Raw genomic sequence first — 24,032 nt, 5'->3', positions numbered from 1 at the left:
GACCTTCAGACCAGTGGTCTGGCTAATCTTTGTCTCCTGTAGAAATGGACAGAGCAGCGTGGGATGCCTTGAAGTGTTCCAATCATAAGCTAGTTTTTGGACCCACCCATTTGTTTGGGCAAGCCAGAGCAGCTGCCGTGGCCAGGGAGTGGTGGGTATGGGTAGCGGGAGCTGTGAGGGGAATGTCCATGTTGCTCATTTTAGTTTTAAAATGTTTTCTTGATGACCAGGAAGGCATCTGTGACAGACACTGGCTTCCTTCCAAGTGCAGTAAAGATAGAGATCTTGACTGGTCAAGGTGGCCTAGACCCTAGGCCCTTCCTGTTGTTTTTGTTCTGTTAAATTCTACTTGCTAGGCAAGTATCTTACCATTCTACTTCTTGTCCATTTTCTATGAAGCCAGAAGCATTTCCTAATCTGCTAGATAAAGTCCAGAAGGTCAGCACATTCATTTACTTAAAGACGTATGTGGGGGTTGATAAAACATTTAGATAATATCTCATTTCCTGGAATTACCAGCTGAGATGCATGCAGTATTGACTGAGTCAGGACTTGATCCTATGCGGAGGACTGTCATTGGCTGTGGCAGTGACAGTACATGTCACCCAGCGCTCATTTACCCCATCTACAGTATCAATGTGTTACTGGAAAGTTACCTCCCAGCCACTGCTGTCCCAGGCACAGTTGCATCATGGAGCCTTTCTCCTGAAAGAATTCAGTAAAATACATTTACCGTATATACACCAAGATTCACTGGAAAGTAAGCTAACTCGGGCTATAGTCTATTTACCTGTTATTCTGCTTTTGGAGGCAAAAGTGTTTTCCTTCCCCGTGAGTGATGTGCTTACCATAAATGATGCACAGAAGACTCGGGAGCATTGTGCTGCATTTTAGTTAAGTAGCTGACCAGCCTGATGATCTTGCCCTGGCCAGTTGGCAACTTTGATTCTCGTTTTTTTTTGCCTGTGAAATATGAAGATGTAGTTTCTTTCCTATATCTTGTTGATAGGTTAGTATCGTCTTAAATGAGTGAGACTTTTCATCTTTTATTAAAAATACATATTTATTGAGCCTCTCCGTCCAGGTTATGTTCTAGGCTTAGTACATCACTTACATTTAATCACCCCATGAAATAGGTACCATCCTGTAAAGGAGCGAATGGAGACTTTGAGAATGAAAGTCAGTTGATCAAAACCAGCAGACAGCAGTGGTGTCTAGACAAGTCTGCACGCTGCACAGTTAGTCATTATGTTGTGCTCCTAAGATTTGACACCTAAGAGGGTTTTTAATTCGTCTTCATTTGGGCCATGTCTTACGTTCTTCAGGGCCATTTTTCTGTTCTGTCTGCTAGACTCCGCATTTTCCAAAGCATGAGGAGCTGGAAGGCCTTTTGTGGTGCCATGTGCTTCATTCTATACATGGTCCCAGTCCCACACTGCTTTGGTTCTTAGTTCTTCCAGACATTCCTTCAGTGCTTTATGTACAGTTAGCAAAAGTGAAACTTCCAATTTAAAATGCTTTAAAAAAAAAATCTGTTTGGTTTAAGAAAAACAACCTTGGTCTAGGATTTAAATTCTAATTCTGCTTCTGGAATAGATTTAGTGTCGGGGCAAACAATGCTTCTTTGCCACATTGTTATTGTAATGTTACAGATCCGATATGTGAAAGGCATTTAGATCCCAGAACCACAGTTTCTGGATTAGCAGTCATAGCAGCTGTGGTGCATTATTGGAAGTGGAATTAAGGAGAATAATTTGGGGCTGTGTGGCGTTATGAAGATCTACTTAAGATAATTATAACTGGCTTGGCTTGGGTATGATACTGAACTAGGCGGCAGCTGGTGGCTGGCATCCCAGTCCTATCTGAAGTCTCTTGTAGCAGCAGTGCTTCTTAAATTACTACACTGTATCTACTGATTGGGCAAAGGCATAGGAATGTGTTAGTGGTGTGTGTTCTGTGGGAACAAGAGAATGAGAAAGAAAGCTGAATTCTGCTAGTTACTGTATTCCATGGAGGAGAGGAAAGAAAATCAGGAGAAATGAGGCTCCTAGGATCCTTCAGAAACACCCTGAGGATGGAATTCTGGGTAAGCACTGTATTAACAGGCTGAGTTGCTAAGTGTGTCTAGTCATGTGTCCTTGAACTAGAGCAGAGACTGCAGTGAGCTGGCAGAGCTCTGCTGTCTTCGCAACAGTGAGCTGGGCTAGGGATTTCTTGAGATCATCTCTAGAAGTCTCCAAGTCCAGACTCGTTTCTGTGCATTGGAGGATGGGGGAGGGGTCGGGGGAGGGAGCGGTGAAGTTTCTGAACACGTTAGCCTTTCACAAGCCATTGTCTGTCTCCCTGAGCATTCTCAGTGTCTCCCAAACTGGTCATGAAGGTACCACAATTACAGATACCACAGTCGACATCTTTGCTGTGTTCATCTTGGTTTTTCTGCTTGCTTTTTTAAACTCTGAGACTTGAATATATATCCCAGATGTGCTATGGTAGTTACAGCTTTTCCTAATGTATACTGAGATAAGTACATGAAATTACTCTACAACATGCCCGCTTTGGGCCTACTTTATATTATCTTGAAAAAAACGTGCCTGTCTTTTAAAGTGTTCACACAGGGTGGTTAGGGTGGGGTACTGATGGAAAAAGCCAAAGGCTGGAAATGGAATTTTGTCGGGTAGAATTTGCTAGACATTTACAATTAATGAATGGGAACCAGGTGTCTCTGTAGGTTAAAGCAAGTTTGAGGTAGACTTCTGTTTCATTTTATTTTAAAGCATCACATTTAGGTTACTGAAGTTTCTAGACCTTCTGGGTGTTTTCTATTACTTTCCTGGCAGAGATTTTTCTTTTTTCTGGAAAGTCTTAAACTTGCCGTGACGTCATATAAGGAAGAACAGAATTGCTTCTTGCTCATTTGAGTGGTGAGACTTTACCAACGCTCGAGCTGGAATTTAGTTCCGAGGTGGTATCTGTGAACATTCAGGCGCCAGATTCAGTGCTGAGCTCTATGTATGCAGAGGACGTTCCTGCCGTCTGGAAGGCTTGATGTATAGATAACCGAACCTGGCTAGTGTATTCACTGGTGCCAGGCCCAGGAGTAACCGTGGGTAGGTAAAGGAAGGTCTTGCCAGCTGGGAGGATGGTGGGAACCTGGCCCATTGACTGAGACATGAGGAAGGCAGCGTGTAATTTGTGGCTGGTAAATGCCAGGCCCTTGCTCCTCAGCCCATCTCTCTTCATGCATTTTCTGCAGAATGTCTTGTGGGTTCTGCATTGGCCTGAGTGATTTTTCCAGCAGGTTTTTTTTTTTTTTTTTTTTTTTTTTTGGTTTTTCGAGACAGGGTTTCTCTGTGTAGCTTTGCGCCTTTCCTGGAACTCGCTTTGTAGACCAGGCTGGCCTCGAACTCACAGAGATCCGCCTGGCTCTGCCTCCCGAGTGCTGGGATTAAAGGCGTGCGCCACCACCGCCCGGCTCCAGCAGGTTTTAAAGTGTGGCAAATCCCAGCCTTTCTGCTCTTACGCCCGCTCACGAATGCGAAGCAGTAACTGAGGAACCTTCCAAGATAGTTGGCAGAAAGAGATGGCAGTCTTGATTGGGCCCTCTCTATTTCAGGAAACTCTTTTGTTCTTTAGGCGTATGCAGGTAAGTCCCGAGTAACTGGAGGCATCATGGCAGAAGTAGCCGGGGGTCACAGGATGAGTTTGGTCAGGTTGGGCATGTCCACCCCACAGCCTTTCAGGACTCTAGATTAGCCTCTACTATCTCAGTGAGCTGGCTGGGTAGGAAGGTGGGATGTGGTATGCAGCAGGGGAGAGGAAAGAGCAAATAAAACCTACCAGGCTTTGTCGTTTGGGAGAAAGTTGGTACAAAAGCTTGAGATGGAAAAATTCTGGTCTCCACATTGTCTTCTTAACCTCTCCCCAGTAGCCTGAGTCACCCTATTCCTGCCGTACCAACCACGACATGAAAAACCGAGCCTTTGAGAGAACTGGAATTGTGGGCGTGTGGGGCCAATTAAAAAAGAACTTCCAACCTGTCCTCACCCGGGGTGCCTGCTTCCCCGTGGTGCTAATTGCACTGATGACAGCGTCATGTCTTGGACTTTGAAGGTTCATACCCATATACGCTTTTCAGAGAAAGGCAAGCAGTAGTGTTCTCTTGAGAGAAGCAAAAGGTAATCCCCTCGGGGGACTGAGCGTTCTTTCACACCAGCCGCTTCTGGGTCGCCAGAGACCACACCCTCCTCTGTGTAACCACAGAAGACTATTTCTTTTGGCTGAGTCTCTGACCTTGAAGGATCTAGCCAGCTGCCTTGAAGCGCTGGGTGCTAGACATAATACTGGCAGAGTCCGGGAGTTATTTCTCTTTTATATATCTGATTTGGTATGACTGTGTTCACATTTTTTTTTAATTCATCAGATATTCTGGTCTTGAACCTAAAATGTGTCCTCAAACCACCGCCATTACGTTTTCTCATATATGTATTTATAATCAAAGGACATTGAAGAACAAAAATCACCAGAGTAAGAGTAGCCACAGTGATGCCACGCTCTGCTCCTTGGGAGATGGAGCAAGTTGAGAATGTGGATTGAATTTGGTGTCAGATTTTTATTTTTCTCTCATCTGTCTGGGATGAGGCCATTTTTCCTTGGAAAAATCACTTGGTTTCACCATCAGCTTTTCCCTTTAATAATTGAAAACCACTGTTCATTATTTACATAAAACTGTTTTTTCCTGGTCTGCTTTCTATAACCTTTCCCCTCATAAGAATTTTAGGAATTCCCTGACTTTTCTCTGAGGGATTTTATGCCTGCTTTATCCCAGATGTGGGACATGGACAACGCTGAGGGTGTGTGTGTGTGTGTGCATATGATTGTGCGTGTGTGTGAGTGTGTGTGCTTCTGTTTGAAGGTTGTTCTTTTAGCCAATACACAATATACCACTGAAAAAAAGAACTATAAAGGAAAACAACTAGGTAAGATAATGTGAGCCTGCTTTAAATGTCTAACTTACTGAATGACACCAAAGTCCTTTATGCAAATCAAAAAAGCACACAGAGGTTTCAGGTCATAAGGGGAAAGCACATCCACTAGTCATCCAGTCTTTCCACACTGGGATTTTCTTTTCCAAATGAAGGCATGTCAACTTCCCAGTCCCAGAGCCCTGAGTCTGGACTTCCTGGAGAGCTGATGTCAGTCCTGGGAGCTGTTGGCAGATTCTTCTGTCTTCTCTAGCCCACCTTCTACTCCCACAAAGAGGATAGTTAACCTTACTCACACTGTGTCGTCCACATAGACCCCCCACAGATCTGCTGATCCAAATGCTTGATTCACAGTGCAGAAGGAAGAGGGACATCATTGTGGTGAAGGAGGCTGGATTAAGAAATGCAGGATTTTCTCCGTTTCTCATAATGCCTTCTCAGATTCCCAGAAGACAGACCGTTTACCACAGGCTTTTGGTTATTGTGGTTTATGTATTAATGTCTAAAATACCATAAAAATCTCAGCTTTTCTTCCTGATAATTTATGAGAAATCCATCATATTTTTTCCCTTCTCCGTAAGTCCCAAGTTGTGTTTTTGTGATGATCCCTAGAGTGTGTTTAGGTCTATAAAATCATACCTTACTTGGTTTTAGCAGGTTTCTCCCTAATACAACTTTCTGCTGCCTCTTAAGAAATTCACAAGCTTGCTTTTTCAATGTTTAGCCCTCATAGGAAAGCGATGCCTACTGTGTGCTTCCACCAGGCGTGACTGACACGCACTCTCTTCTGTACCCCTTGCAGGAGCGTTCGAAGATGGTTTGGCTGCCTTGGAGATCTGGAGATCTGATGCCACGATGAGGACTCACACACGGGGTGCTCCCAGTGTGTTTTTCATATGTTTGCTTGGCCTAGTGTCAGCCTACATTACTGACGAGAACCCAGAAGTCATGATTCCCTTCACGAATGCCCACTATGACAACCACCCGATGTTGTACTTCTCCAGGACAGAGGTGGCAGAGCTCCAGCTAAGGGCTGCCAGCTCCCACGAGCACATCGCCGCTCGGCTCACGGAGGCTGTGCACACCATGCTCTCTAACCCCCTGGAGTACCTCCCTCCCTGGGATCACAAGGACTACAGTGCCCGCTGGAATGAGATCTATGGAAACAACCTGGGTGCCTTGGCAATGTTCTGTGTGCTGTATCCTGAGAACATTGAAGCCCGAGACATGGCCAAAGACTACATGGAAAGGATGGCAGCGCAGCCTAGTTGGTAGATTTTTGTCTTTTCCTTCTTACTGTATTAACCTTGTCACTTAAAGAAATGATCCAAGGGCTAGAGATCTGGCTCAGTTGGTAGGATGATTGACTAGCATGCATGTGTATGAAGTCCTGGGGTTGGTCCTACCACCAGATAAGCCAGGGGTGGTATTACATGGTCTTAATCCAACACAAGAGATAGAGATAGAGGGGTGGGTAGTTCAAGGTCATCTTCAGCTGCATAGTGTGTGTGAGGCTAGCCTTTTGATACTTAAGCTCCTATCTTGATTTAAAAAAAAAAAAGTAGAAAAGGAAAAAAGAAAGAAAAGGAAGGAAGGAAGAAGGAAAGAAAAAGTCTAATGTTAGGGTCATGGAGAAGTCCAACAAAAGACCACCATCCATGGATGCAATCAGTAAGAGTGTTTATTATTTCGAGAAAGTTTCCAGCATGTTGGGGCCCTGCTATCCCAAATAAAGGCAAGATGGCAAAGACCCCGAGAAGGATGTATGGGCTCCTTTTAAGCACAGCTAAGGGGAGATCCTAAGGCAATTAGGTCACTTTAGATATGATTGGCTTAAGCAAGTGGCAATCACATTATTACATTTTAATTGGCCAGGGCTAGTCTGGGCTGGTCAGGGCTACCGTTTTCCATTTTGTGGCAGGCCTGGACAAGTCCCAGGCTTTGTCCTTGAGCTGCTGTGGGAGCTGGCTGGCCTAGCACATACTGACTGTGGGGGCTGGCTCAGTGGCCCAGGCTTGGTGTGTCCTCTCTCCTTTGTCCCTGTTATCAGGGGTACGAGTGATTAATTGCCCTTTGTTTGTGGCTCTTTTAGAAACAGCATATTCAGTCTCAGGAAACTGAAATTGAGGCCTGATCTCTGAGAGAAGACCAAGCAGCCTGTTATGGCATCTGCTGGGTCCTCTGATCTAACAGTTTTAAAAGACCTACTATGTTTCAACTTAGAAGGAGCATGTTGAGAGGCAGCTTAACCTAAGTGGGGAAAATTGTGGAATTGAGCAAACAGCATCATGTTAATAACTGAGGGTTCTTTCTGCATTGTTTAACATATATTTATAGTTGTGGATAGAGTCACATTCTGAGGAATGCATCAGTAAGTGATTTTTGTCCTTGTGTGACTATCATGGAATATATTTACACGTACCTAGGTGTCATTTATATAGGATGTAGCCTATTGCTCCTAGGACCAGGATGAACAAACAGTGTAAAATGAAATCAAGCATAAGACATGTGTTAAACAGGGCATATAGGAGGCTGCTATCTGCAAAACACAGTATGCATGTCCGTGGTTAATTTTGTATAAGTGTAAGAAGTATGCTCTAAAATAACAATGAAGTGTACTGCATAAACCCACAAATCAATAACATAGTTGCTTATCAGATGCTGTGTCCTACAGACAGTTATATGTGCTAACTTTTATATGCTTGGCAGTGTAGTAGGATTCTTTACACCAGCACCCCCATGACCATGTGAGCAAAGAGCACATTGTACTGATGTTAGTATGGTGACTACAGTGTCACTAGGCACTAGGACTTTTCAACTTGGTTGTAATCCTGCATGTGTTCTTTCTTGGAGCAGAACACCATTACATGATACTTGACTGTTTCTTATTGTTTGGTGGTAGGCTTTGATTGACACCCTTTTTGCCAAACTGATTGAAATGTTTTTGCCTATAAGGCATTTCCACCAATTAGCATTTATATGCACTTTGTGATACTAAGGAGATAAAAGTCATTGTGATGGGATTGACTGGCAATTTCTAAACAAGATTCTATTTAATAAGCAGCAGAGGGCCCAACCCCGTGTGAAAACTCGTGCTAAAGTACACATGTGTGAAGAATTCTGATTATCTCATAGTTTACTTTTCAGGAGTTTAAGATTCAAGAGCAAACTTCCCGTCTCCTTTTGGTTGGCTTAAATTTGTTTATAATTCATGGTCCTATCTGTCTGCTTTTTAAAAGATAAGGCTTGAACTGACTAAACTCGGTATTTTGTAAGTGTTTTTCTCTAAACTCACAGCTCAGTGGCTAAAAATGCTTACAAATTGTATGAAATGTGGTCCTAAGACTATGTGAGTTGCCACCTGTCATTGGCCTGGAGAGGACTAGTTTTACATGTTTAGGGACCTCTGCAGCAGTTCTGTGGGTGAGTATATCTTACATGAAGTACATCTTAGTGGGCCAAAGGTCAAGAGTAGTGATTTGCAGCCCTCCGATAACTGTTGGACGGCCCCTAATGGACAGAATTATGGAAGAACTGGCATTCAAACATTATCAGAGCTGGATTTGTAAAATTATAGTTAAACACAGGTGGTTATTCTGAAGTTTGTGATATTTTAGGCTGAAAAAAGCCTTTTGCTGTGGTTTGTCCCAAACATGAAGCTTAGCTGTGTGTGTCGTGTTTTCTAACCTAGACTCATGTTCATCAGACGGCATTCTAGCTCTGACACCGAGAAGGAAAATGAAATATGTATGAAAACATACTTAGTATTTGAGCAGCAAATACTAAGTATGACATTATCCAATGTTACAGTAACTTAATATTATACTAGGTAGGAAAAAAATCCTCTTTTTGTCCATGTTTGCTCTTTTATAGCCTTTTTGTTTTACTAGGTAAGTGGATTTTGGTAGATGATGGTGCTCATGTAGTGTCCCAGAGAAACAGTGGTTTTTTTTTTTTTGGTTTTTTTTTTTTGTTTTTTTTTTTATTTAATGGTTGCTGCCTTTTAAGCTATGGAGGTCCAAACCAGCAACTTCAACTCTGCTGCTACTAGCAGTGGTTTGGCTGCAGGGGCCTTAGCAGGAGGGAAATCTGTTTCCTCATGCACCAACTCTTGCAAAGCTACGAAACCTCTGTCTCTCTAAAGAACTCAAGATTCAAAGGTTAAGGTGGAATTCTGCTCCTCCGAGAGGCTGAAGAGCAAGCAGCTCACCTCCTCTCCTTGCTTGTGTCCTCCAAAAAAAAGGCTCTCGTGCTTCTCCTCTCCCCTCCTTAAAAACCCTTCTCCACCTGGCTCCTCCCTACCACTTCCTGTCAGCTAGTTGGGGACTCAGCCTCCGCAGGTGAATTTTATTTAATCGAACACATCTTTGCGTCATTAAACAGATGTTCCAGAGCATGAACAAAAGTAACACACCTTAAAGTAATATTCTACAATGTAACAGTTGCTGCAAAAAAACCTGTCTCGTCACACACAAGACTAAGAGATTAAAAAATGCCTTTGTATTGGGATTTTTAAAGCACAAATATAACAATGTTAGTAAAAATTGTATAAGACCAGTATAATTTCATTAGTGTACACATCTGGTGTATGTATTTAATGAGTGAACGCCATCACTAGGATCAAATGCCTTCTCTGATAAAAGAAGGAAAATAAATAATTTCAAGTACAAATTTTAACAGTCACATCATCTCAACAAGTACAGATTTACCAGTCGGTAGAGGTGGAAAGAGGGTGCCTGTCTAACTGTGCACAGATTTACCAATCGGTGGAGGTGGGAAAAGGGTGCCTGTCTAACTGTCCTGTTGCTCAGTGGCCAAAAGCCAGTCTGTCACTTAGTGGGCTGTACAGAACTTAGTGGGACTCTTTTCTTTTGATCAGGCTAAGCTGGGCTTAGAAACTGAAAGTGACCCGTGATATCTGGGTTTTAGTTTTAGATAACTGAACCTTTTCTGTTGTGGTTTTTAGCGCTCTGATAGAAATGTTAGCTACTTATAAATAGCCACATTCAAACCCAGATTCTTAAACATTCATTTAGGTGTGTGGTTGATCCTAATCATTTTATGCAACTTAAAACATTACTAAATATTTTTATTTTCCAGTTACCTGTGCTTAAATTGCTCAGTTTAATCCTATTCTTTGTTATATACAAGAAGTATCCTGTGAATGTTGTCCTTGTCTTAGGATATAGTGTGCACATAACCATTTCAGGAAAAAAAAAGAGACCGGCTGTATTTATAAAACAATAATAAATACTATAGAATTAAAAGAACCATCCCTGCAATGGCTTTGTATAATGGAATTGATTAGCGATTTTCCTTGAAGAACATTTCTACTCTTTTAAAAACTAAATTGTATTTTTCACCTAATCAACCAACCTTTTGAGCATCTACTGTGCTAGTGATGTGGATTCAGGGTTGAAGAAATGGCCCGGCAGTTGTACAATTGGTACCTGGGATGACGGGTCTCACAGTGGTGCTTCTGCTCAGAGCTGAGCTTGAAGATAACGCAGGAAGGGTTTTCATTCGTGACTTACTCGAACAGCAGTGCAAAGGGGCCAACTCCAGAGTCTTTCTGCCGGCATCCTGAACTCCGTATCCCTTCAGATGAATTTCTCAGTTTGAGCCTTAGCATCCCAGGGAATAACATCACAGCAGCAGAGTGTCTACCACACAGGGCCATTTTTAGTAGGATTAAGTGAGATAACCTACTACATGGTACTCTGAAAGTTCTTGTCATGTAGTGAGGCTTCAATGAAACATAATGGCAGTTGGTGATAATTATGATCTCTGCTATTTTTACCTAGGACACAGGCCCTGATTGGTTTCTAATAGTCATTTGTGGGTTTTTAAGAAGGACATTTTTTTTTTGTTCAGAGATTTTTTTTTTTTAATCACTCTTACTCAAATTGTTCTCAGAGCTAGAACATTTCTGTAACGCTCATAGAATTTGCCTTTGACAATGCTCCTTTAAAGCTTGTAGCATTTGCCCTCCAGGATGCTCTGTGTGTGCAAGAATCTAGTGGTAGGGCCACGAAGGCAGGCTTGGGGGAGAGTAAACATGGCACGTCTTCTGTTTGGTGTTAAAGCTGTAATACTCTTCTCATTGCTGTGACGAAACACCCGACAAGCAGCAGCTTGAAGGAAGGGTTCACTTTGACTCAGAGTTTGAGGGTGCAGGTCATCGTGATGAGTAAGTCAGGAAAACAGTGTCTGCTCATGTCACGGTGCGTCCAGAAATGATGGGTTCCCATGGCCAGCTAGCCTTCTCTTTGGTATGCAATCTCGGTCCTACGTCCAGAAAGGTGCCACTACTTTTAAGGGTAGGTCTCCCCATGTCAGGTGACCTAATCAAGAGAATCCCTCACAACAGGTCCAGTGGCTCATATTGTTGATCCTGTTAAGTTGACAACATGAACCATTACGTTTTATTGAATCCATTGAATGTTAGTAAATAAAGAGATTTAAAGGTTCAGATCCATAGACTAACTTAAGAATTTCAGCCATGGTGGCACACATCTTTAGTCCTAGTGCTTGGAAGGCAGGTTCAGGCACATCTCCAGTCTGAGGTCAACCTAGTCTACAAAGCAAGTTTTAGGGCAGCCCAGGCTACACAGAGAAACCTTATCTTTAAAAAAAGAAAGAAAGAATTTCAACCACTGTGAAAGAAAAGTGAAATTGTAGATGTTATGTAACTGTGCTTTTTTTTTTTTTTTAACCAAATATACTATGCAGTAGAGAGGGAATCAGAAAGATTGTCTGAGAAATGTGTATAATCCTATGGGTCTCTAAACAACTGGGCATCACGGGAAGATGTGCTTGCTTGTGTGTTTTATCTGCCTGTATGCAGGCAACCACATCCGTTCCAGGAAGTCTCTCCTGTCTTCTTGTTTTTGTTAATGCTAAGATTGTGTGTAGCTTACTTCAAAAGCTCAGTTAATTAAAATATGCTATCTCAAGTTTTTGAGATGGCTCAGAGGTAAATGTTCTTCCACCAAGTCTGATGACCTGAACTCTGAACCCCACACGGTGTAAGGAGAGAAGTGATTCTCACAAGTTGTCCATTGACCTCCACATGTATGCCATGGCATGAACATACATGCACACACACAACTAAATAAAATGGAATTCAAAAACCACAGAAGTACTGTACATAAACAAAATAATTGTTTTTCAACAAGAGTTTAAAATTCAAGCCCGGAACATAATAGTTTAGAAAGTGTTTCGCAGAGAATTTAAACGGATTTCCATAAAGATCAGTTCAAAGGTACTTTGGAGTGTCAGCACACATTATTCTGTTTTTCTTAATGTGTGTGCATTTTAACTTGCTTACTTGCGCTTGCCCTTCCCTACAAAACTTCACCCAGATTAAAGAAACACAATTCAAGGTTCAAATCGAAAGTAGCTGAGAAAGATGTGAGTGAGGAGTTGGGACCGGCTGGGAGAGGAGGAAGAGTCCCGAAAACGCATCGCACACCGTAACCATGAATGGCTCACAGGTGGAACCTTCTAGCTTTTCACAAAGACTCCGTACTGTCATAAACATCCTTCAGCGTGTGGGATGGGCTGTGTTGATGCTTGTCCTGCAGCACCGTGCGGAGGACTGGAACTACGTTGTTTGGTGTCTGCCTAGATCCCGTTAATGGAGGCTGCCCTGAGCAGATTTCATTAAAACCTGCAGGGAGGAAGACGCAGGTATGGAGTAGATGCATGATTTAGCCAGCCATGTTTTTTCCTTAGGCTAGCTGAATTTTTTTTTAGTAGGCTTTTGCTTACATTAGAAAATGAAAAGGGGGTTGGGGAAATAGCTCCGTGGTAGAGCGCATGCCTAGCAAGTGCAAGGCCCTGGGTTCGGTCCTCAGCTCCAAAAAAAAAAAAGGACAGCATCTGTTAGGCAGCATTGCTTCATATCATGTGTCTCATCCAAGCTTTTGGTAGATGGATTGCTCTGAGCTTGATCTACTCAATTCTATGTATTTGGTGGTCTAGAACTTAATGCAAATAACACAAAAGGCTCACTCAGTTATGGGAGCCCACCACGGTCTAGTTACTTCAGAAAAGTGTAAGTTTGCCGTGTTCCACATGGAGATGGATGCATTGAAAAGAGATTTAAGCCAGGCGGTGGTGGCGCATGCCTTTAATTCCAGCACTTGAGAGGTAGAGGCAGGTGGATCTCTGTGAGTTTGAGGCCCGCCTGGGCTACGGAATGAATTCCAGAAAAGGCGCAAAGCTACACAGAGAAACCCTGTCTCGAAAAACAAAAACCAAAAAAAAAAAAAAAAAACAACAACAAAAAAGAAAAAAGAAAAGAGATTTAAGATACAATTGTTTCGCAGAGGAGATTTACTCAAGCAGTTGATAACGGGGAAGCATCCAGTGCGCATTTTCCAGTAGCAGGTTTGGGGGACTTTCCTCTTCTGTTTTAGCTACTCTGGCGCTCTGGAGTTGTGTTTTCGAGAAGTATTTGTCGTGAATCACTCTCTCTTGCCTTATAGTATTTTTCTTCCTTATCATGAGACAGAAAAGAAATCACAGAGAAAAGAAATGACTTCACTCTTGTGTTGGAGCCAGTTGGCTACAGGGATCGGGAGAGAGAGCTGGTGAGAGAAAAAACAAAATTCGAACTTTTGGACAGAGAAGTAATTGTACTTTTTTTTTTTCTACAACAGATTATTAAATCCTTACTTATGGATGGCAAACTTCTGACATCCTAGGGTGTATTTGTAAAATAATGTAAAGCAGCAAAATAGATGGGAAAAAAAAGAGAGAAATCTCTGTCACACTGAAACGAACCAAGCTGAACCGTGGGGCCTGTCTCAGCCCCTGCCTGCAGGGTTCAAATGGAATTCCTTCCAGCTGCTGCTCTGGCCTTTTGCTTTTCTGAACTGCAAACTCAGACTGAGAATCCAAAGGGGAGGAGGAAGTAGCTGGGCCCCGACACATGGAGCCTCAGCGCTGTGAGTGAAAAGATCAGGTTTTCCTCTCATGACCTGCCAGTGAGAAAGGCAGGGAGGTTTGCCCGGCAGACACCTGGAATCCATTACAGTGGTCGGGTGGAAACAAAGACCGAGCTGTCAAAAGCCCAGCCTCCGGTCCTGGCTTTTTCTCATTCATCTTTTTCTTCTCTCTTGCCCTTCCCCCTCACTCTTTCCACCGCTCCTTCTTCCCTATTTCTTACATTCTGTGACAGTTTTCTCATTTTGTGTAGGTTTAGATGTTTGGAAATAGAAGGGGGAAAATCACAGATGACTCTGAGTCTTTTTTTTTTTTTTTTGACATTGGTTAGTTTTTTTTTTTTTTTTTTTTAAATTTACAGGCTCTCAAGCAGTAGGACCCTGATCATTGGGAAGTCCCTTCTTGACTGTCATGTAACGAGCAGGTTGCTGCCGACCAGCGTCATTACACATGCCTCTGTGGATGCGAGGGGACCCACCAGCTGTGGAGGAAGCCCCGTAAGGTTGCCAGGTGAAGGCGAGCTGAGCATCCTTGGAGCACAGCTGAACTTGTGTGACGTCACCCGCTCTATCGGATGCTCAGCTCACCTAAGTTGCTGCTCAGCTATTGGATGCTCAGCGCATCTAAGTTCTTGCTGCTCAGCTACCTTGCACTCTAAACTGTTCTCCATCTATTTCACATGCAGGTGGGGATAAAACTGTTTCAATAATGCCTCTTTCCACACCAGTTTAAGATATTTGATGACAGCTGCAGTCACACTCATGTGGAAAGAAATGCAAAGTTCATTTTCTTTTGTAGGATCTGTTTGTTGTTTAGTGTTAAATTACCCTCAGTGTTCTTTGTTGCCTGTTTAAATGCAATGTGGGCTTTCTGAATTGCCACAGGGAGTTGTGCTTCAGACCAGAAGAAGTTGATATTTTGATTCCTTGTGTCCTATCTGGAGGGATAATGTTAATTGGTGGGTACTGAGTGTATCTGCATTGACACTTCACAGAGAACTTTAAAGAATGATTACACAACATCACTGAAAATTAAACACTCAGTTTGCCTATTGGATGAGATGAGAACTCTGTTCCAACATTGTGACCTTGCTGTTAGGGCATTCATAGTAATGCTAAATGGATGTTGGTACAAACTACTGAGTCTGGTGATGGTACAGGTGTGCTCATTGGATCTGTTGATAATGGTACAGGTGTGCTCATTGAATTTGTTGATAATGGTACAGGTGTGCTCATTGGATCTGTTGATAATGGTACAGATGTGCTCTTGGATCTGCTAATGGTGGTACAGATGTGCTAATTGGATCTCTTGATAATGGTAGAGGTGTGCTTATTGGATATGCTAATGGTGGCGCAGGTGTGCTTATGAGCGCTCTAATAATAGTACAGGTGTGCTCATTGAATCTGTTGCTAATGATACAGGTGTGTTCATTGGCTCTCTTGATAATGGACCTCTTGGAAAGCCAGGTACTTCATTTTCTCTTAGTTGTCTTCAAAATGGTCTTTAACTTTTCAAGTTCTAAGGCTTTATCAATTAAGGGAATGCGTTTTAACTATGCTTAACAGGCTCTCTCACCCATCTTTTCTTTTTCCTTCCACATGCTGCCTTTCAAAAACAGGAAGATACACAGTCTCCCCCATATGCCTGTGATTTAGAAAGCATCGTGTAGGATGGCCTGGTGAATCAGAAAAAGAGAAACTTGTTAGTGGCTATAACATCAGTCAAGGAGGGAAATGATTAAGATTCCAAGGATGGGGAAAGGATGCAACAAAGTTTGATTCTTTCAGCATTTGGGCCATCCTTCAGAAGACAGGTCCCAGCTCTCCTCCCCACTGCTGACTCCCCAACTTTTGTAGTAGCCCCAAGAACCTGTACCTCTAACCAGTCATCCATGTGATTCTGAGGGCCACTGACATGTATATGGTAGCGGAGAAGCTTGTGAAGGATGGGCCTGGGTAGCTGGTACCTAGGTGAGATAGGGCATGTAGGAGGGGGAGTCAGCTGAGGGGAGAGAGACCACACTTCACTTGCTTACGTGTCTTTTTTATGACATTATCTGTTTCTTCTGTCCACTTGGTCTGTCTCACTTGCATGGGTCACCATGTAGGCAGGTGGCTGTTGACACCCCTGCTCGTGGATGCCAGGGCTCGTGGATGCCAGGGCTCGTGGATGGTGTAGATTGGATCTGAACTAACCCTAAGGTTCACATGGTGGAGGCCCTCAACTGGTGGTGCTGTGGGCAGTGATGAGAACTTTAGGAAGTAGAGCCTAGCCAGTTTGAGGAAATCATGTGGGGGCATGCCCTGGAAGCCTATCCTGGAGCTCCAGCCCCTTCCTCCCTGTCTGTTTCCGGCTGTCATGGCATGAACATGACACTCCACCATATAGTTTCAACCATAATGTTCTCTCTCACCACTGGTCAAAACAGTAGGGCCGGTGACTGACTGCAAACCGGAACTCTGAGAGCTAATTATTTCCTTTTCATGAGGTGATTTTTGTCAGGTATTTGATTACGCTATGAGAAGCTGACAGACAGTTAAATCCTTGGTGAATAGCTTGGTATCCACTGTTTTGAGGACCGCCTCACTCAGCTCCGCTGCTCACAAATTCACCGCCTTCCACACTGCTCTTCTGGCCCACCCTTGTTTTCCCCCTTCCGCCCCCCGTTCCTTCTCGACTCTCTTGAACGCAGTTTGTTGACGTCGGTTCTGTGGTGACTGAATGAAGGTGAGGTGTCTCCTCCACCACAAAACATGTTCATCCAGAGAGAACAGCTTCTCTGTCCTCTTTGGGCTTCCAAGCATTTTGTGACTTTATTGTTTCGGTGACTGACATGTTGTATCCCCTGAGACAGCTTGCGCTGGCATCTTCAAGTACGCCTGGGGCCTGAGCAATAATAGGTTGTCTGCTTCCAGGGAGCCAGACTCACCCACCTCTTCTCTTCCAAGCCTGTCAGACTCCATGACTAGAATTAACTGCTTCCTCCAGGCTGGGTCTCCAGCCCTGCATCTCCTGCGGTTCTCTTGGCTGGTTTCTTGTTTTGCTTTGTTTTGTTTTTTAATTCAGCGTATTGGTTTGCGCTAGGAACCAGAGCACACATTTGGTTGTTGGATCATGAGTGCGTGTCCCAAAGAAACTTCTTCCCAGAACCCTCTGGACTCTGCCTCTCTCGTGACAGTGCCTTCAGATGCTCTGTAGGGTGTCTCCCCTGAAGTGTAATTTTTGGTTTAATGTGTCAGGCTTCCTCATTGGCCTGTCCACTTAACTGAGGACCTAGAAGACCTAATATAGTATGCCTGTCACAGACACAAAGTAACACCGAAGGAAGAACTGATTTTACTATGAATGAGTGACTGGGTTTGCCAAGAGCGGAAATCCCGAGTCTTCGAGTCTTCGTGCAGCTGTGAATGTAATTTGGTGACTTGCACTCTGTGGCTGCTCGTGCGTGCGTGTGTGCGTGTGTGTGTGTGTGTGTGTGTGTGTGTGTGTGTGTGCGTGCGTGTGTTTGACCCCACTTTCACACACCCACCTGTCATCAGTCTGTCGTCTAGTCTGTCAGCCTGTATTCACAGAAGAGGGAGAACAAGGGTGGGCTGGCAGAGCAGGAGAGGGGCGGAATGGAAGGCCCGCAATTTATGAGCAGCGGAAGCTGAGTGGGGAGGTCCTAGAACCAGTAGGACGGTCAGGATTTGCATCATTTCCTTCTCCCCAGGGTCTCGGGTTACCTGCTCCTTGCAGAGCTATTGTCCTACCCAGTATTATCTCTTCCCAGAACTCTTGACCTTGGAGTCCATCATCTTATCTATGTGTTCCCATTGCACATCTTTGGTGTTTTCCTTTTAAAGATGCCTTTTATCTTTGAAGAGGATGGTTAGTGTTGTTCGGTGGTAGGAAGTTGTACCTCATTGCAGTCAAGGCCTAGGGCTGCAGAACCAGATGGCCTATGTTCTAATCTTGTGTCTCAGCTCTGCGACCTTGAGCATATTACTTGGCTTCTCTAGATCAGTTCCTGTTCTATGAATTGGAGATAAATATTATGTTTGTCTCACGTTGTAATTTAGAGAATTCAATGAGTTAATGAAACACTGTTGCTACAAGTATGTTCTTCCCAAACTGGAACATTTTCTGCAGAAGGCTCCAAGGCTGCAAGGGGGTTAAAAAAAAAAAAGGTCACATGTGCTGGAGGACAAAAATTTGGAAGAGTTTTGAGGTTCCTACCTGGCAGTGCGTAAAGGAGAGTCAACAGTAGCTGTGGGTGGAGGCTGACAGGCCCAACTGTGGAAAGAGGTGTCCACACTGGAGATACATAGAGAACTTCAGGGACTGTGGGTCTGTGTGGAGAACTTCAAGGGTCTGTGGGTCTGTGTGGAGAGCTCCAGGGACTGTGGGTCTGTGGGTCTGTGTGGAGAACTCCAGGGTCTGTGGGTCTGTGTGGAGAACTCCAGGGACTGTGGGTCTGTGTGGAGAGCTCCAGGGTCTGTAGGTCTGTGTGGAGAGCTCCAGGGTCTGTGGGTCTGTGTGGAGAACTCCAGGGACTGTGGGTCTGTGTGGAGAGCTCCAGGGACTGTGGGTCTGTGTGGAGAGCTCCAGGGTCTGTGGGTGTGTGTGGAGAGCTCCAGGGACTGTGGGTCTGTGTGGAGAGCTCCAGGGTCTGTGGGTCTGTGTGGAGAGCTCCAGGGTCTGTAGGTCTGTGTGGAGAGCTCCAGGGACTGTAGGTCTGTGTGGAGAGCTCCAGGGTCTGTGGGTCTGTGTGGAGAACTCCAGGGTCTGTAGGTCTGTGTGGAGAGCTCCAGGGACTGTGGGTCTGTGTGGAGAGCTCCAGGGTCTGTGGGTCTGTGTGGAGAGCTCCAGGGTCTGTGGGTGTGTGTGGAGAGCTCCAGGGACTGTGGGTCTGTGTGGAGAGCTCCAGGGTCTGTGGGTCTGTGTGGAGAGCTCCAGGGTCTGTAGGTCTGTGTGCAGAGCTCCAGGGACTGTAGGTCTGTGTGGAGAGCTCCAGGGTCTGTGGGTCTGTGTGGAGAACTCCAGGGTCTGTAGGTCTGTGTGGAGAGCTCCAGGGACTGTGGGTCTGTGTGGAGAGCTCCAGGGACTGTGGGTCTGTGTGGAGAGCTCCAGGGACTGTGGGTCTGTGGGTGTGTGTGGAGAACTCCAAGGACTGTGGGTCTGTGTGGAGAACTCCAGGGACTGTGGGTCTAGATGGAAAACTCCAGAGTCTGTGGCTGTGTGGGACTATGGAGCTGCAGAGAGAGCCCCAGGGAGTCATCACCTCACCCATGTGAGGGTGAGCTTTCTGCTGTTGCAACAGCTGCTTCTGAGTCATCCCTACTCCTCATCCCCGCTCCTGCTGTTGACCCCAACAAAAACTCACTGGTTCACCAATTTGGAAATAGGTGCAATCATTCCTTGGATGTAGACTCCCTTTCTGGGATGAGTAGACGTGACGCGTTGGTTCTCTCCAGGAAAACTGTCACATAACAACTGTGTGACACGACGCTGTATGTTACTGTGATCTCTGTTACCCTGCTTTAAGTCTACCCTTTTACACATAATGCCAACAGAGAATTTTATTTGTAATAAATATATTTAATTATTTCTTGTAAGTTAATCATCAACATACTCAGTTTTAAGCATTTTGCTAAATATTGAACATAAACATGGGCACAAGTTTTACACCTGTCTTGCCTAGGGTTCTTTGGTTTTAATAGAAGAGAGAAACTAATGGACAGTATTAACACAGATGAGAATATCATCAGCCAAGTTTAGGCATGACGGGAAGACCTGAGAAGTGCTTGGCTGAGGCCTGAAGCATGGGGGAAGACTTTCTAGCTGGGACAAGAACAAAAAATATGAATCAACCAAGTGATGGGAAAGAGAAAACTGTTTGGCTGTCCCAGGCAAAAGCCCTAATGCATAGCAGCCTGGCAATACAAGAAAGCCCAGTGAGTGCCTTTAAGGAACTGAAAATTTGCTATAGGAAGGAGAGGTCAGCTGTGAGGTTTTGAGTCCGGAGGCAGCTGCTGGAAGACACACTGTATCATGTGAAGGAGCTTGGGCTTTTTTCTTAAGAGCACTGTGAGGCCACTGAAGGATGTAACAGAACGGTGTCGTGATCCAATGTGTACATGCGACCTTTCTACTGTAAAATAAAAGAGCAAATGAACAATGTGTGTGGCAATAATACAAGCCAAGAACTGTGGATCCCAGCCACAACCCTTCTATCAGAGAGAAAGGAAGAGAGAGAGAGAGAGACAGAGAGACACTTCTACAGTCATCTTACCCTGCTTCTGTCTAGTTCAGCAAGGGTGAGTTTTTTCACACATTCTTTGCTTTGTGGTGGGCAGGCGAGACATCTCACTGTTTTCTGGGTTCATCTTGAACTTCTGGAGTGATTCTTCTGCTTTAGCCACTAAGTACTGCCATTGCAGGTGCTTGCCACCACATCCGGCTTTAGTCTGCTCTTTTTCTGGGGTATGAGTGTGTGTTGAAAGTGGGTGCTGGAAGCCGGGCGGTGGTGGTGCACGCCTTTAATCCCAGCACTCGGGAGGCAGAGCCAGGCGGATCTCTGTGAGTTCGAGGCCAGCCTGGGCTACCAAGTGAGTTCCAGGACAGGCGCAAAGCTACACAGAGAAACCCTGTCTCGAAAAACCAAAAAAAAAAAAAAAAAAAGAAAGAAAGAAAGTGGGTGCTGGGGATGTAACCATGGGCTTTGTGGACAAGCATTCTGCCTCTGGGCTACACTCCTCCCCGTCTTTGCTCATTTGAAAGTCTACCTCTGCAGTTTCCTCTGCACCCCTTTATTTTCTGTCCAGTTTGTGGAAGCACGGGGACTCTTTGCCCTGCATACCTTCTCACAGTCTGAACGTTGCTGACTGCATACTCATGGCGGTACAGTGGGTAACTCCACTAGCTGCTGTGGCTTGACCCGGTTCAGTTCTGATCTTTCATTCTGAGACAGAGTTAGCTGGTGTTTTCTCATGTAGCAATTTGTATTTTAAGTAGAGTCTCTGCTCACATAGAGGAGAAGGTGACAGAGGTCAAGCTGGACAGTGTTAGGTCTTTGTTTATAAGATCCTGGTGTAGGGAGGGAATGACAGTTCCCATGATAAGGAGTTAACATTGATGAGAATGGATAGTTGTGTTTGGGACCCACAGGGAGCAAAGAATTTATTTTTCAGATTTTTTAAATTTATTTTTCAGTTGTTGGAGGAATGATAGAGCTCATCACTGAACTTATAATTCTTACTTAGAGCTGTTGGAATATTCTGAGAACAGGCTTTGGAGCTACTGAGCTTTAAAAATGCCTGTGGACTCTAGAGACATTGTCCAGTTCACCTCTCTCAGGCTTGACTTCTACTACTTCTATTTGCCAGTGCGTACATTGCGATTGTGTGTGTGTGTGTGTGTGTGTGTATGTGTGTGTGTGTGTGTGTGTGTAGGTATTTCAACATACTTACATATTGTTGTCACCAGGAAATGTTATGAAATAGGAACTATGCCTTTAAATATAATAGGCACGGTTTTTGTGGATGGTGAAGAATGTTTTGAAGGGAAGTTCATAGGTCAGGTTTTAGGGGTTCTGCTGCAGTAAGTCACTAGCGAGTGACAGCTGGGGGAATGAGAAGAGAAGTCAGGCACAGAGCCATGCGGGTACCCTCAGATCCTTCTCTGGAGCTAAAGGCAACCGGAAACAACATGCTGTCTCCGCCTGGAGGGATCATGGAGTGGGGAGGATGGGGAAGTCTGTCAAATGGAAAAGGAAAAGGTCCTTGATGAGCGCAGAGTGATTTGAGCTTGGAGCAGTGCAGTGAGCATTTGTTAGTTCGTTCAGGATTTCCTGGCAGTGAATCCACTATGACAAGAAAAAAGTCCAGAGAAAGGGCAAGAGGAGAATAAACAAAACCTACACATGTAACTGCGATCACATATTAACTCCATCCCTTATAAAGCATTTTTGTTTGTTTCTTTGTTTTCATTGCTAGAGACTGAGCCCAGAGCCTTTAAAAAACGATGTTAAGTACTTTACCTTAGCTGACTCTTGATGTGGAGATTTTAAAGTATGACTAAAACTAGTTTGATGTCATGCCACATGGTCAGAGAGGATGAGAGAATGTGATTTCATGCAACAAAGAGGTCGACTTGTGCAATATGACTAGATCTAAGTCTTGGGTATCTTCAGATTTAAAACTTGGGGAAGTTTTTTTTTTTCTAAGTTTTGAAGATAGCTCACAAATTTGGCTCATAGTTTCTCATGGTTTTTTAAGTTGATTGTTTTATCACAACATGAAATAACATAATCCAAAACATTTTTAAATGATTCACAAAGGAAAATTTTAGCTAGCTAAACTTCTGGATAGCTAGATAGATGGATGTAGTCTTTGAAATTATGTCCCAGGCCATAAGCCAAAATAGACATTATTGGAATACAGTGCTGCTACAAGCATAATTTCGTTATTTATTTTGAATGTAAAATGCTTCTAAGCCAAAACAAAACAAAAAAATTGTTTGGAGACAGACGATGGCCTCCTTGATTTTGGTACAAGTGATAAATTGTATCTTTCTTTCTTAAATTGTGATGAATTGTATCTTTCTTTCTTAAGTTGTGATGAATTGTATCTTTCTTTCTTAAGTTGTGATATATTGTATCTTTCTTAAGTTGGCTGCTGAGCACAGGTAGTGTGCTTGCATCTGTATCACTGCTAAGCACCTTATGCTCTCTGCTCTGGACATTCTGAACTCCTCTGGTTTCTTGGGCTCCTTCCTAATGATCTCTTGGTGGGCCCCCAATATGCTCCATGCCCTCGGCTGGAGTGCTAGGGCAACATCGGCTTCAGCCCAGCAGGTTCTGCTGGGAAACTCTGTGCCTGAAGGACATAGCTACTTACAGGATATCAAATTTTCCTTGAAGACAGTGACCTTCAGACCTCTTAAATATGACTTACAGTAAAAAGCAAAATTTGCATCATAACCCATCACATACACCCCACACATATATATAATCTTTCATGAAAAGTGTGTGTGTGTGTGTGTGTGTGTGTGTGTGTGTGTGTGTGTGTGTGTAGAGAAAATGGCCCTTAATTTTAAATAATTGCGGTGGTTTGACTGAGAATGGCCCCATGTGCTCATTCGGTTGGCTATAACAGAGACTTTTGGAGTTGGACTAAATGTGTTTGTGTTATGATTATGGCTACAAGCCTATGGGGGACAGGGAGTGGAATGTGGTGGTCTGGGTGAGAATGGTCCCATAGACTCATGTGTTTGAATACTGGGTCCCTAGTTGGTGGAACTGTTTTAGGAAGGATCAGGTATGACCTGACTGGAGAAGATGTACTACTGGGATAGGGCTTTGAGATTTAAAGAGCCCACACCAGGTTCAGTCTCTCTCTGCCTCCTGCTTGTGGATCAAATGTAAGCTCTTGGCTGCTGCTCCAGTGCCATGTCTGCCTGCTGCCATGCTTTCCGCCATGATGACCATGGACTCACACTCTGAAACTGAAAGCAAGCCCCAATTAAATGTTTTCTTTTATAAGTTGCTTTGGTCATGATGTCTCTTCACAGCAATAGAACACTGACAAAGACAAGTATGCTTTGTAATCTTACTGTTTTCCAATTTATTTTCATTCTATTTTGTTAGGTTCCATTAAAACATGCTGGTCATAGCTTAAATGCTTATTTAATGATGTGTAGTTTGAAAACTGTGGCTTAACATTTTGTTAAACACATGACTCCTCTTCAGAGAGTCCTTTTTTACTACCCCATTTCCCTGAGCATTTCCAGTGAGGGGCCTCACCCCTCTCTGAGTGGTCTCTTTATTCTGTAATTCTAGTGGTTAGAATGCTTCTTCCCAAAATATACTGAAAAACATCTTTTTCTTTTTCGTTAAGAAGCAGTACAAGTCTGCAATTAAAAAGCACATTTCAGGTTCCCAGAACTGAATGGAATATAGTTCAGCATATTATTTTCTGTTGGTGCTCAGAATAAAATCAGCCACAATCTATCCAGTCACTGTTTTCAGGAAGTGCCTAGATTTCATGAAGTTTTGTATACCACTTTAGCAAAACCATCAAAAAAAGGGAAAAATTTTGATAAATGATTCTAAAGTAG

General features: G+C 43.9%; 1 protein-coding gene across 1 annotated transcript in view; it reads left to right on the top strand.

Moving 5' to 3' along the window:
- The window catches only part of Dse (dermatan sulfate epimerase), a 58,965-nt gene that overhangs the window by 17,681 nt on the left and 17,252 nt on the right, over positions 1–24,032 (top strand). The window contains 1 exon segment of the mRNA XM_052751357.1: positions 5,785–6,253. Coding sequence (XP_052607317.1) covers positions 5,838–6,253 — 416 coding nt within the window. The 5' untranslated portion in view covers positions 5,785–5,837.

Source organism: Peromyscus californicus, unplaced genomic scaffold (assembly GCF_007827085.1).
Source record: "Peromyscus californicus insignis strain IS unplaced genomic scaffold, ASM782708v3 Scaffold_22__1_contigs__length_63687245, whole genome shotgun sequence".
NCBI lineage: Eukaryota > Metazoa > Chordata > Mammalia > Rodentia > Cricetidae > Peromyscus > Peromyscus californicus.
Note: the sequence above shows the minus strand (reverse complement) of the source record. Positions and strands in the feature narration are given on the sequence as shown.